General features: G+C 48.8%; 2 protein-coding genes across 7 annotated transcripts in view; both read right to left on the bottom strand.

Annotated features, from left to right (window-relative positions):
• Positions 1–93: 93 nt before the first annotated feature.
• sowahb (sosondowah ankyrin repeat domain family member B) lies at positions 94–5,430 on the bottom strand. The gene is made up of 5 exons (XM_040197204.2): positions 3,440–5,430; positions 2,978–3,151; positions 2,514–2,887; positions 1,674–1,861; positions 94–1,465 (listed from the first exon to the last, which is right to left on the bottom strand). Exons 1-5 carry the CDS (start codon positions 4,812–4,814, stop codon positions 1,000–1,002), a joined length of 2,577 nt encoding a protein of 858 aa, XP_040053138.2. The 5' UTR covers positions 4,815–5,430; the 3' UTR covers positions 94–999.
• Positions 5,431–5,784: 354 nt separating this feature from the next.
• shroom3 (shroom family member 3) overlaps positions 5,785–14,913 on the bottom strand; it is a 45,768-nt gene continuing 36,639 nt past the window's right edge. For 5 of the 6 annotated variants that reach the window (XM_040197188.2, XM_040197195.2, XM_078088389.1 and 2 more), the window contains 6 exons: positions 14,647–14,890; positions 12,321–12,466; positions 10,922–11,021; positions 10,672–10,837; positions 10,477–10,592; positions 5,785–7,996 (listed from right to left, as the gene is read on the bottom strand). In XM_040197188.2, the coding sequence (XP_040053122.2) occupies positions 7,604–7,996; positions 10,477–10,592; positions 10,672–10,837; positions 10,922–11,021; positions 12,321–12,466; positions 14,647–14,890 (1,165 nt within the window). In that variant the 3' untranslated portion in view covers positions 5,785–7,603. The remainder of the gene's footprint in view (positions 7,997–10,476; positions 10,593–10,671; positions 10,838–10,921; positions 11,022–12,320; positions 12,467–14,646; positions 14,891–14,913) is intronic. The other variant, XM_078088388.1, reaches the window with a different exon arrangement.

Below are 14,913 nucleotides of genomic sequence, written 5' to 3'. Positions count from 1 at the left end.
TATTTAATTTCCTTTAATAAATTAAATCATTTGAAAACTGCATTTTGTATTTACCTAAACAGGTTTTCCCGGCACTATGGGAGCCACAGCATGTCAGGGAAATGAAACATAGTTTAATAGAAATGGCACCGATCTAGCAAGCAAAAAAGCACCTGAAAGACAAACGTAATACGTACAGCATGTAAACACACATTGTTACATTGTTATCATACTAAAGTCACCTGACCTCAAATTCTTTCGTCCGATTTTCACCTGGAGGTTTGTTTCGTCTCACTCCTCCGGTTCGTCCACTTGTCAGACCGTTTGACTTCACGCCTGCAGGCGAGTACAACGGAAAAAAGCACCCACCTTTTTCTAAACGGCCCCACCAGCTTTATCTGACAGATTTCATGTAAAGTAGTAGAGTTATTTCACTGTAAGTTCCTCTCCTTTAGAAATTAAGCAGTTAATGGCAGCTTTGGAAACGGATCAAATAACAGAGACGTCAAACAGGTTCAGAAAAAGCCGCGGTATCGTTGGAGAATCAGACCGATACCGGAGCTCAAAGACGCTGATACCCAACGATGGGTCTTTGGGCCGTGCGTCGGGTACTAGTGCTCGCTGTCCTTTAGGTTACAGGTCTGGAAGCGGGTGGATCCGTTTTTATTGTTCAACAGTATTTGTTAGAGCGTGTAGACTCGGTTAATCCCCCACAGGGGGACAAAAAAGCTCCCGACTGTGGATTCGAGTTTCAGAGGAGACGTGTTGCAACGTGTCACCTCGCTGATCCCCGATCCAGGGACGTCACAGCGCGTACGCTACGATACCAGGTTTCCTCCCGTGATCGGGACGAAAAGACACGGATGCACATAAACCTTTAGATGCCAGCGAGACCCCAATTACCCCATTCTGTGTTTTAGCCCCATCGAATGCTTCAAAGGGCCGACTGCCTCCAACCTGGTTCAGTCAAGTGGACCAATCAGGAGAAAGAAAAAGCTGCTTCCTCCATCGGTTGAATCTTTAAACCGAAGAGTCAGCCTGGTGTCCGTAGAAGCGCTGCAGCGACTTGTGTTTGAGGAACGCGGCAATGGATGACGACCTCTTGACCCTCGTTGTGCCAGTCATCACAGGCGGCCTCTCTCCCTGCGACGCGAAGGAGAGGTGATGCCGCCGGCGCTGCCGCTGGGGCCGCTGGGGCCGCACCGGGTCGTGGTCCTCCGCTCCGACGCCTCTCGCTTCCCCCCCGCCGGCAGGCCGCGGCGGCGCTCCCAGCAGCTGGAGGACATCCGGCGGCGCGCCGCCACCCAGGTACTGCCAGGGCTTCTTCCCCGCCATGTCCCTCAGCGTGACGTCCGCGTTGAAGTTGGTGACCAGCAGACGCAGGACGTTCTTGCTGTTGTGGATGGCGGCGACGTGGAGAGGCGTGTGGCCGCACGTCGACTTGGCGTTGATGTCGAACATCAAACCGGCCTTTTGGACTCCGTACCTGAAACCACAGCCAGAGGAGGCGATTTACTTTTACGGTTTCTCAAAAAGTAAATTGCGATTCTTTAAGTGAATTTGTGCCAATGTTCTTCCAATTGTAGGCATGTTAACTCGACGAAGGCGTCTTAACGTGCTAACGTGCTAACTGCATGCTAACTAGGTGTGTTAATGAAGGAGTAGATCATGAACCATGAGAACAGTTGACCTACCACAAGGTGTTGAGGACTCGGTGGTCGCCGTGTTTTGCGATCCAGTGCAGCACGGTGAAGCCCGAGATGAAGTCCTGCTTGTTGAGCAGGGACGAGTCCTCTCTGAACATGGTGTAGATGTCGGGCCAGGCGCCCGCCGCCCCCTTCACCATCCACGCGTGCTCCCTGGGCTCCAGGGGGACCAGGGACTGATGGAACGTCATCAATGGCAACGGAACCGCATCGTATCCGGTGGACGATATGAGGGAAACAAGATGTCCAGATTGTTAGTGAACAAAAGGCCCAATTAAGATTCCTTAATGTAGCCTTTCATTTACATAAAGACATAGAAAATACACCTTGGAATAAATCCCCAAACAAAAGGACACAGAGAGGGTGGACTGCATGCTGACCGACCGAGGAAATGGCCTGAAAGACGTTCAAATCGGAGAGTAAAATATATTAAATAAAAACCACCAATTGTCCATTTTCTGGGCTGTCAGAGCTACACGGGACATGCGGTTGCTCTGCGCGGCCCACAGTCTGCAGGGGACCACCACTGTGTCCCCTGCAGACGTCCTGCTAAATGTGGGGACATTGTTGGCACTTGAAACACAGCCGTTAAATTAGAGTTACGAGCAAAGTGCACGAGGACAAGAGGAAGAATGGGAACCGTACAGGTGCTTTATTTATTACTGTTACGAATAAATAAAGCAACATCACTTCAAATGTGTGGTATTTTATCCAATATTGTATCGTAAGTATCGTGATATTCATCGTACTGAATTGATTGACAGATTAAAAGGTGAGTAATAAGAATAGAAGATGCAGCACGAGCTGCATGGTCCCTGGAAGTCTCACCTGCCGACTGGGGCCTTCGCGTTGAGCAGGGGGGGAGGCGGTGGGAGGACTCCTCCCTCTCGCATTCGCCCCCTCGTCCGGGTGGGCGGGGCTGGGGCAGCGCGGCGGCGTGCAGCAGGACGACAGCGAGGAGGAGGACGAAAGGTCGTAGCGCAGGCTGAGCGAGGAGGAGATGAGGTGGAGGCGGTTCAGCCGAGCCATCTCGCTTCCCCCCCCCGCCCTCGCCTCCTCCTGCAGCAGCTGGTCCAGGTCGGTTCCCAGGCTGCGGCACATCCTGCTGCTGAGCCGCCTGGCGCCGGCCGGCCGCGGCCGCGTCTGCGAAGAGGTGGAGCCCTCGCTCGACTCCGCCTCCTCGCGGCGGTCGTCGAGATCACCTGCCGGAGGTCAAGAATTGAGGCTGGTATAAAGACGCTGGGCCCGACATGTGATCACAGAACCCCCGACCCATAACAGTCTGCTGTGACCTGTGGAGAGGTGCCACGGTATCGCGTGGAGACGGTCGGAGGAGCCGTGGAATGGCACCAAACCAGCGGCGGCCTCCTGGTCGTCATGGAGATGGCCTGCGGAGTGATCCACAGACGCCTTCCCTTGGCCCGGCTGGGTTGCTTCCTGGATTTGAGACCCGCCCACAGTCGCACCTGTTGACATTTACAAAACGCAGCATTTTATTTCAATGTCAGGTTCCAGCACGCAGTCATTCACCACGAAGCTGGATTGTTACTCGACACGTCTGGCTTCAACAGCTTGGTGGTGTAGATTTTATTTTCTGCAGCAGGGTGGTGTACGTGGGGTCAAAACTACAGTGTGTGTGTGTGTGTGTGCGCGTGCATGTCATCTAGTGAACCAGTCTAGCTCATTGATGTCATTCATAGCATTCGGACAACGGAGCCCACACAGAAGCGGGTCACGGGGTCACGGGGTCGTACCTGCTCCGGCCGGTGGATCTTCATGGTTCAGTCCTGGTCCTTTGGGGGAGCCAAATGACCGCTGGTGGCCGGAGGCGCTTTCGTACGATGAGGGGGAGAAGATGCCGCTCTGGCTGGATGGCAGCCACGCCCCCTGGCGTTGATCCCGCCCCTGCCTGGGCTCCGGCGGGACACCTACGTGGTGCGAGTGCGCCGAGGATGGAATGTAGCGCTCCTCATCCAAAGGCAGGCTGCCGGTGGTCCTCACCGGACCTGACACGGGTTCCAGCTCTGGCCCGGCCCATTGGCCACTTGGCCACACCCCTGACTGCATGCTCCGGCCCGGCCCACCGGGGGGCTTTGTTTCCGGACCCTGGACTGAAACCTTCAGGATCCGTCTCTCTGATGAGGAGGAGGATGAGGAAGAGGAGAAGACAGTGGGGAGGCCATGAGGGTCTACGATGGACGGCGAGGAGGCGGAGATTGGTCGTAGTGTATCTGAAAGAGGGTTGGCGGGGGCCCACCTTCCTCCTATTGAACCCCGCCTCAGTTCTTCCTCCTCCTCCTCCTCCTCCTCTCCCTCGCCATCATCACCATCATCATCATAAGACACAGCGGTTTTGTAGCTGGGTCTGTACCTCATGCGCCGCGGGGGACCCGGCGGCTGAAGGCCGAGGTGTGGAAGAGGCCCCTGACGAAGGCCTCGCTCGGTCTGCAGACGGGCCTCCCTCCCTCTTGGGGGCGGCGGGACCTGCTGTCTGGTGGCTGCAGGTGCGGCCCCAGCAGGCGGTCCCAGACCCGCCCTGGTCTGACCCTCTCGCAGGCGCTGACCTGGGGCCGGCTGCTCGCTTCTCTGTGGGATCGGACTGACCGGAGCTGCTGGTCTACCGGGTCCGGCTGTGCTGGTCTGCTGTCGCGGTCCCGGGTTCATGTTTGTTGCCCCACTGCTGTTGTTGTTGTTGTTGTTGAGCAGGATCCCAGCCGCGGGTAGGATTGTTTTCTCGGCAGTTGCTCCCGCCGGTGCGGGCAACATCTCCGCCTCTAGCAGCGGCTTCCGCGCGCTGCGGGCGGGGCTCGGCGCGGCGTTCCCCGGGGGCGGCTCGGCGCGCCCCCCGGCGGCGTGTGGACTCGGACGCGGCTCGGCGGAGCCCCGTTGGCCGCCGCCGGGGACTTGTCCCCTGAACCTCTTCCTGAGGGACACGTACGAGACGCCGTCCTCCTGTCGGACGGTGGCGACGGAGTTGACGAACTGCTTGAAGAGCTCCCGGTTGCGGTTCTGGTCCACATGGCCCCGGAGGAAGTTCCCGAAGTGCAGAAGCAGGTCCGAGTTCTTGGCCGAGCCTCCGCGGCTCCGCAGGAAACGCAGCAGCGCGTCCTGAGAGAATTCTGTCGCCATTCCGGCCTCCGGTCCCTCGGTCCGCCGCGCCGCGCGCAAAGGTCGGACAGTTGTCGCCTGAGGCTCCGCCCCCTCAGGTATCCACCCCGCGGGACCTGCCGCATTCCTGCACGTGACCCGGATGTGTGGGCCACGCGGGTTGTGGAATATAACATCTGTCCTGTTGTTCGGTACGGAACAGGTGTTTGCGCGTGCACGCCACCATCAAGCGTTGCGGTTTTCTATTTTTTAGAAGTATCGAATGTTTTTGTGCGTGTAAAACAATTATAAGCATTTTAATTTCAGCCGCTGAGTCTTACACACGTTTTAGTAACGGCGTCTTTTGTTTTTGCTAAATGTGGTTTATGTAGAAGTATTTAATCCAAACTTAATCCTCTGCAGACATGCTGGCTGAACATTTAATATTTGTGTTTTGGAGGATGGACACACGGATTAAATTAGGTCTGTAAACGGATTCTAATGTTTTCCCTGCAACTAGATTCATTAAACAAAACAAATCTATGAGCAATTTAAAATGAATAAATGGAAAATGACAAAGTATTAATTGCCTTCTGTTGTGTCCCATCCGAATGCATGATTAGGAATTTGTTTCTTGCAATATCATAAAAAATAATTCATTTAGAATATTTTGTGATGTATTAATGCTTACCTCGTTGGACGTTACCTCGTCCCGCTTGCAGCCAGAAACATGGAACATGGAACATGGAACATGGAGCAGGAAAGAAAGAGACCCAAACGCTCCTTTCACACGACACAATGCAACTGATCCAATGTCAATATCTGAATATTGATTACAGCGTATCTGCTGTACTTCAGACAAACACCTGCAGGTGGTGTACTAGACATGTTCATTTCATCATGTCAGTGTGTATGTGTGTGTGTCTGTGCGTGTGTCCGTGCGTGTGTGTGTGTGTGTGTGTGTGTGTGCGCGTGTGTGTGTGCGCGTGCACAACTTGAAGACAACACAGAGTTAATTTACAAAATACATTTATTTGGAAAACAAAAACGGTGCTTTTTGTAATTTAATTGTCCTTCTTTCATAAAGCGAACATTGAATTTCATCCAATGATAAAATGTCTTGATATTCTGTGGTGCCTTTGAGGACTTCACGCCGTCCGGACACACTGAACATTCAGAAGGTTAAAACAGTGAAATGAAGAATGAAAACAGATCTAAACTACGTGATAAACCCTCGTGTTTTCTCACTGCTGCCGCTGTTAAACAATAAATATTGGTGCTCTCCTGAGGGACAAAGTGTTTCTGTATTTCAAAATAACTTGATTGTGATGGAACATTATAGTTCATTACTATTTCATCATTATGCGTTTCCTTGTTGGTTGACCTTTGATCCTTTTCATATAAAACAGTGATTCCTCCACGTGGTGGATCGTTTAGTAAACTAAAGGGGGTGAAGTTGTACGATGTCTCCTGTGGAGTCGGGAGGACAAGCCTGGCAAAACAACCCCGACGATGTCATCAGGCTCTGGGACGTGAACCCAGCGCACAGAGCCTTTGTTACAAACTGGTAAACGTCCAGAACGTTTATTTGGTCGTATCAAATATTCTATCGAGTTGCATTGTAGCAACTGTGGGATCCGGTGGGCCGTGACTCATGCTAGTAACAAAAAGTCTGCCTCCACTTCTTTGATATGAGTCGTTATTATTCTTTATGGAAGTGCAGCACAAGGCACCAGTGTTTCTTTATCACAAGGAGGACAAATGAAACCAAATTGAAATGTGATCAGAAAAAAGTGCGAGAAAGCTTGTAACGTTTATTATTGGGACCTGAAAGACTTTAACCGGTTTAACCGCAACACCACCACTAGTCACTTTAATGAACACAATGATTGACAGCTCATCTGTCAGCCTGTCATTGCTTCTCTGTCTTAAATTGTTCTGACTTTCATGTCATAATAAATTAAATATTTTTTGGTGCAGTATATGCAACAAATGTGTTATTATTGCTAATCAGAAACGGACTGAGATTATATTCATCAGTAAAGGTTGTAGATTGAAATAAACTTTGAGCAAAGGGAAGAAAGTGTTGTTTGCTTTTGGAACAAACAAAACTTAATTTAAAATCAAAACCAAGTTGCAAACAAAATGTCCTGTGAAAACTCTTTGGAATCTAAAGGCGTTTGAAGTTGAAATGTTTCTTCCCTAAAGAAGTAGAAGTGTGTCGATGCTTCAGTGTAATGCAGCAAACAGCTACGAGCTGCAGACAAACAGTAGTAGTGTTACAGTGTCATGTGACGTGTTCCAGCTTCACCGTCCACACGCTCACTTTGCGGCCGTGAATTAAACGATAATGTCCCTCCGAAGTTTAACGCCTTATTCTAAAGACAACGTGGTATTTTAAAACAGCTGCTCCCTTCGTCTTGTCATGAGAATACAGAGTTTCTGAGCGAACGTCGGAATGTTGCGTCAGGGTTGCTGACATTTCTGATCCTTTTAATTCTAATTGGAGCTGCTGTCTGGTAATAATAAGGCCGATTAAAGCCTCGGGGGTCCTCTGGCTTTCCAAGCTATCTGGAAGATGGAGGATAAATTCAAGCTGACATTTACATTCACAGCTTTAAATTGTCACTTTAGTTTTTACTGGGAGGGACATTCAGCTATTGAAAGAAACAAATTGCGTTTTTTAAGTTGTTCGGAGGCCCGTGAGAGCAGAGGATCATGGGAAGTCGTGTGCATGTTGCGTGAAGTCAGGCTCCTCCTTCATGTGAAGCTCCTTCAGCTCAGGGAGCCAATGGTCTGGTCTCTCCCACCCATCACACACGTCTGTGACATCACAGCGACGTCACGGTGGTGGTCTTGGCTGAGTAGGCGGGGCCTGGAACCACGGAGGGCAGTAAAGGCGGAGGGCATTGGGCGGAGCTCGGCGAGGAGAAGGGATTCCCTCCGGCCCAAACGCGAGCCTCCGCTAGCTCCTGCGTCGGACCCTCGGCCAGACGCGCCAGCTGCTCCTCCGCCCGCCGCATGAGGTCATCCACGCGCCGCTGGCGGATCATCAGGGAGGGTTTGCTGCTGACCAAGTGCCGGTAGTCTTGGAGCTGCGGCTCGGCGAGGTGGCGAGACAGGATGGCGTGGACGACACGTTGCCGCCGGTCCAGGTTCTCCTTGAGCTCTCGGGCGTCTTCGGTTTGTCCGAGGAGCAGAGAGCGTTTGTGACGGAGGGACTCCTGAACGCAACGAGAAGACAGAGGGTCCATCAGCTTCAACGGCATCGTTTCTCATCACTGATGCCTCAAACCGTGCATGTCAACATCCAAAGGGACCACAATGGAAAGTTCAGAGATCTCTGGAATGAATGGAAGTCACCGTGGTCCACTTACTGGACACAAGGACATTTTGACATGCACAATTAGGAAGGCAGAGGTCAGACTGTATACAAGCAGTGGACAGAGCTGATGGCATTTTGTCTGTTGCCATCTTGGATCTTTGCAACCAGGAAACGGGATTGACCATGTTGGACGTACAGGAGTGACGTAGAGACTCACTTACCTGTCAATCACAAAGTCCTCCCCCGCTTTACGGTCTGATGGACTTTAAGTGGATCATCTACTAGATGAAGATAATGCTGTGCTCAAGATTAAACTACAGATTGAGACCATGGACTCGTGTCTAAGATGTTTACTGGCAGGTAAATCAAAGGAGAAGAGTCATTCATACGATCTGAAGAGCCTCCTGTTCAGTTCAAAGTTCAACTGAGCTTCGAAAATGAGCTCCCATTAAAAAAAATAATGTCATGTCCTACAACTAAATGAAGACAAAACTGAGATCATTGTATTTGGTGGTAAAAAAGAAAGGTTTAAAGTAACCCAACACCTTCGCTCTCTGTCCCTGAAAACATCAAATAAGCCAGAAATCTGGGGGTTATTATGGATTCAGATTTACACTTGGAGAGTCACATCAAATCAGTAACAAAATCGGCCTACTGCCACCTCAAAAATGTAGCACGACTTAGAGGGCTCATGTCAGCTCAAGACTTAGAAACACTTGTACATGTCTTTATAACTAGTAGGCTGGAATATTGTAATGGTCTCCTTGCAGGTCTGTCAGGCAGCTCCAGCTTGTTCAGAACGCTGCTGCTAGAGTTCTAACAAAGACCAAAAAATGTGAGCACATTACACCAATTCTTAAATCCTTACATTGGCTCCCAGTATGTCAGAGAATTAATCTCAAAATCCTACTGCTCACATATAAATCACTACATGGTTTAGGGCCAAAGTATATCACTGATATGCTTCCACTACATAAGCCTTCAAGATCACTAAGATCTTCTGACACCAATCTGTTAGTGATTCCCAGAGTAAATACAAATCATGGGAAAGCATCATTTAGTTACTACGCAACAAACAGCTGGAATAAACTTCCTGAAGATTTAAGACTTGCCCCAACTCTGACCACGTTTAAAACAAGACTGACAACTTTATGTTCAGCTTCGCCTTCTGCTAAATTACACCTACATTGCACTTTTAACCTCTGCCTTTAATTAAACAATTTAAATAAGATTTTAATCCATCCATCCATCCATTGTCAAACCGCTTATCCTGCACACAGGGTCGCGGGGGGGCTGGAGTCCATCCCAGCCAACTTCGGGCGATAGACAGGGTACATCCTGGATTGGTCGCCAGCCAATCGCAGGGCAACACAGAGACACACAACCATTCACACTCACACTCACACAACTACGGGCAATTTAAAGTCCCCAATTAACCTGATCCCCAGAGCATGTCTTTGGACTGTGGGAGGAAGCCGGAGTACCCGGAGAGAACCCACGCAGACACGGGGAGAACATGCAGACTCCACACAGAAAGGCCACTGGGTGGAATCGAACCCAGGACCTTCTTGCTGTGAGGCGACAGTGCTAACCACCACGCCACCGTGCCGCCCTAATAAGATTTTAATTTATAATTTTATTTGTTGTTTTTAATTGTCTTTTAATTCCTGTATTTTATTTCACTTTATTGTATGAAATGTTATAATGTGAAGCACTTTGATTCTGCCTTGTGTATGAAAAGCGCTATACAAATAAAATTGCCCTGCCTAAAGCGCGACCTGTCGCGATCATGCTTGGCTGTGGCTGTTTTGTGAGTCCTGGGTGAGGACGGGCAGGTCTCCTGGGGCGGAGGCTGGATCACTCCTGCCATCACACCTGTTAAGAATCAACCCTCGTCTGAACACCCTTCTTAAGGATCTGCAGGAGCTCCGGTCCTTTTGTCTCCTCTAGCTTACCTCCCGTTGCTGGAACCGGCTACACGTTGGGAGCCTTCACCGCCTTCCGTCTCGCCCCGTGCCTGCTCGCCCCACCACGGACTGTAGCTTCAGCATACAGCCAGCACCCTCCTCTCCTACCTGGACTCCCCCCTGCTACATGCCCCTCCTGTCCTGAGGTTCCTCATCCCCCCCCTGAAGATCTCCAACATTTCTACCAATAAACATTGTTCTCACTCCCACCTCTGCCTACAGTATCTGCATTTGGGCCCTCGCGTTACGGTACACGGCTGGTCCAGCTACCCGTCACAAGACCTCATTTACTAACTCTTTCTGGTGAGTGTTCATCCTACGTAGAACATTTAGTATTTCAAACTCGTAGCAGGTGACCTGCAGGTAAACGGGCCTTTGGGGAAGCGCGTCAGACGGGTGGATCCTGTCTCACCTTCTCGCCCGCCGTGTCCTCCTGCTCCCCTCTCTCCAGAGCCAGCAGCGACCTGTCGATCCTCGACAGCCGGCTGCACAGCGACAGCAGCAGGTTCACGATCCTCTCCAGATCTCCTGCGCACACACAAAAAACGGGTCAGCGTCTAAGTTGGCGCCCGCGGGACGAATGCAGAATCCCTGGCAGACGCCGTACCGATGAACACGCTGTACTTGTCCCTCTCGTTGGCTTTCAGGCGTTCCTGCACCAGGGCGTCGACGTTTGCCCCCAGCGCCTGGTGGCATCGGTGCTCCTCGCACAGCGCCTCCTTCTCCCGCCGCAGAGCCTCCATGCTGCTCCTCAGGGCCTCACACAGCTCCAGCTGGTCAACAGGGTGCGAAGGGGGCTATTTTACGCTAATGTAAATGTTGTAATAATAATAATCACAGTACATTTGTGTTTTTACCTTCCTGGTGCTGAGGTCTTTCTCTTCCTCATCCAGATTGGTCTCTTTCCCCCGACCCGCCGCTGTGCTCTGACCAGAACCACAGACGCCATCTGGGATCCTTAGAAGGTCACAACATTTTAGAATGGGAAACATACAAACAAACGAACAAAACACAATCTAGGTAAACGGGAACACATGATCAAAATGTTATTAAATGCTGAATTTGACAGGTTCAGTTAGACCAGTGGTTCTCTGTGGGGCGCGACCCTCTGGTGGGGCGCGAAGGGCTGGGGGAAATGTAGATTTGTTTTAAATAAAATAAAAAATGCATATATATATATATTTTTATTATAGGGAACAGGAACATTATTCTCTTTATTAGACATGCTTAGTAATTAAGGAGCAGTGCGCTGCTGTGACACTGAGACACAAACTATGGAGAGAACACGGATCGAAACGTCACAGCCCTGTTTAGTAATTAGTATACAATTAGCTATTTTTGCACAACTTTATTTGCATCGTTCCAACAAAGAGATTGCACATTTTATTTTTGTCTGATGGAGCACACGTCTGGTTTACATTTTCTTTATTCTATTATTAATAAAAGCACACATGGAGTCAGAAAATGATTGTTCTTCCTCCAAAGGGAGGCCCACAGAAAAGGGTTGAGTCAGACAAACTCTGGCAGCTTGGTGTCCGCATTGACCAGCTGACCAGCAGGAAGACAAATCTCCTTCTATCATCCGTGGTTACACCTAACGTATGACCTGTGCCGGCAACAAAGCCACAAAACTAAAATGATTTTTCTTCTTCGTCCCCATGTCTGATTTTTATTTTAGGAACCAAAAGTATTTGCGATTGATTATAGTTTGTGGATATAAACTGGGCTAATACTCATTTTCAGAAAACGCAACAGTAGCAAAAGAAAAATATTTGGGACACCTGTAGAAACATTACAAAAAGCCATATTGCATAATATATTCACCAAAAGTCAACCCTCAAAGAAAACGCCTCCTTTTTGCCACCGACTGGACAGTAACTTTCTGCAATCCCTTTTCTTGAGATAAACACAATTAAAATGAAGGTCTTTATTCTTGTGTGCTCCATCGTTTGACTCCATCACCAGTCTGAAATGTGCATTCTCTGGTTATAATCCACCATCCTGGAGTTTTTACTAACTAGGCAACGACTGCAGCAGTAATCAGAGAGTTTTAGTAAAGTTGGGAAAAAACAAACCAGCACTTTTAAACCAGGAGCGCAAATAGGTATTTAATTTAAAATAATCACTTCTTTGACGTCAATTAGTGAGAATATTTTAAAAAGGAGGAATGTTTTTTGATAAAGTTACTCAGAATCTTAGCGTTTTTAAAATATCACTGAAAATGTTCTATGAATGTTCAAAGACACACACAATTACCTGCAATCCAATTGGCTACTGCCCTTATGCTGCCGTGGTGATTGTCCAACCAATCTGCTGTTTGGAAAGATCTCTTCCATGAGCTCAACAGTGGACTTACTTCCCAAGGTTTCCAGGAGGGGCACCAGAGAACTGTCCTGCATCACCTGGAGACAACAGAAAAGGAAGAAGCAAAGTATGTTTGACAGTAGAAGTCCGATCTGGTTCTGAAAACAAACGTATAGTTGAGATTATTTATAATGACTAATGACACAGGTAAAGTCGGAACTAGATGGATAAAGATGGAGTCAGGACTAGGTACAATGACAAGGATGGAGTCAGGACTAGGTACTATGATAAAGATGGAGTCAGGACTAGGTACAATGACAAGGATGGAGTCAGGACTAGGTACTATGATAAAGATGGAGTCAGGACTAGGTACAATGACAAGGATGGAGTCAGGACTAGGTACTATGATAAAGATGGAGTCAGGACTAGGTACTATGATAAAGATGGAGTCAGGACTAGGTACAATGACAAGGATGGAGTCAGGACTAGGTACTATGATAAAGATGGAGTCAGGACTAGGTACAATGACAAGGATGGAGTCAGGACTAGGTACTATGATAAAGATGGAGTCAGGACTAGGTACTATGATAAAGATGGAGTCAGGACTAGGTACAATGACAAGGATGGAGTCAGGACTAGGTACTATGATAAAGATGGAGTCAGGACTAGGTACTATGATAAAGATGGAGTCAGGACTAGGTACTATGATAAAGATGGAGTCAGGACTAGGTACTATGATAAAGATGGAGTCAGGACTAGGTACTATGATAAAGATGGAGTCAGGACTAGGTACAATGACAAGGATGGAGTCAGGACTAGGTACTATGATAAAGACGGAGTCAGGACTAGGTACAATGACAAGGATGGAGTCAGGACTAGGTACTATGATAAAGATGGAGTCAGGACTAGGTACTATGATAAAGATGGAGTCAGGACTAGGTACAATGACAAGGATGGAGTCAGGACTAGGTACTATGATAAAGATGGAGTCAGGACTAGGTACAATGACAAGGATGGAGTCAGGACTAGGTACTATGATAAAGATGGAGTCAGGACTAGGTACTATGATAAAGATGGAGTCAGGACTAGGTACAATGACAAGGATGGAGTCCGGACTAGGTACTATGATAAAGATGGAGTCAGGACTAGGTACTATGATAAAGATGGAGTCAGGACTAGGTACTATGATAAAGATGGAGTCAGGACTAGGTACTATGATAAAGATGGAGTCAGGACTAGGTACTATGATAAAGATGGAGTCAGGACTAGGTACTATGATAAAGATGGAGTCAGGACTAGGTAATATGATAAAGATGGAGTCAGGACTAGGTAATATGACAAGGATGGAGTCAGGACTAGGTACTATGATAAAGATGGAGTCAGGACTAGGTACTATGATAAAGATGGAGTCAGGACTAGGTACTATGATAAAGATGGAGTCAGGACTAGGTACTATGATAAAGATGGAGCCAAGTCAAAACTAACAAGTGAGTCGAAACAAGTGACCACAACAAAGTCATACGCTAAAGTCTGTACAAAGACAAAAGGCTCTTGTCGTCTCCCTCCTGGACTACTGTAACTCTCTCCTGCAGGTCTCCTGCTACCACCATTCCACCTCTGCAGCTCATCCACAATGCAGCAGCTCCACTGGTCTTTAACCTTCCTAAGTTCTCCCTCACTCCTCCACTTCTCCGCTCTCTTCACTGGTACCGGTGGCTCATCCAGTTCTAAACACTGGTGCTCACGTACCATGCTGTGAATGGATCCAGCTTCCATCCAGGACCTGGTCCAACCCGACACCCCGACCTCTGACCTCTCCGCTCTGCATGTGATAAACTGCTTGTTCCTCCTCACTGAGAGCAAAACACTCGACTAGATCTCCACTCTCTGCTGTCCTGCTCCTAAATGGTGGAAGGAGGTCTCTGAAGACATCAGGACCACAGAGAGCCTTCACATCTTCAGACTAAAGACACACCTCTTCACACTCTACCTCCACTAACACACTAACTAACTGTACCACTTACACTGGACTTATAATGGTTCTTATCTACAGCAAGTTATAAATCGGCTTATTTGATGAAATTGCACTTTCTTGTTTCTTGTTCTTCTGAGTTTGTGTCCTTATGGTTGAAATGTTCTTATTGTAAGTCGCTTTGGATAAAAGCGTCAGATAAATGACACGTTATGTAATGTAAAAAACGAAGTACCCTGATCAAGGTAGAGTCAGAAGTGAACAAGCAACCTTTTTCCAAATCCACTTGTGACGCAAGGTACCCACCAGCTGCCGGGCCAGCGTCTCCACGCGCAGCTCCTCAGGTGTCGGTTCCCTGGTGGGTAGAGGCTGGTACTCAAGACCCAGGTCACCGCTCGTGGTAGATGCGGTGACGGTGGAGAGTGGCGACTTCACTGAAGGAAGGAGGACAGGCACAAGCGAAGGATGGACATAGGAGGAAGGAGATGTCGGAGGGGAGTGGAGGGATGATTTCCTGTTGGCAGTGGTGGAGGTGTTTAAGATCTCCATGCTGGTATTGAACACAGTGAAGAC

Source organism: Gasterosteus aculeatus, chromosome 14, assembly GCF_964276395.1.
Source record: "Gasterosteus aculeatus chromosome 14, fGasAcu3.hap1.1, whole genome shotgun sequence".
Taxonomy (NCBI): domain Eukaryota; kingdom Metazoa; phylum Chordata; class Actinopteri; order Perciformes; family Gasterosteidae; genus Gasterosteus; species Gasterosteus aculeatus.
This window is presented reverse-complemented; position numbering and strand designations above follow the sequence as displayed.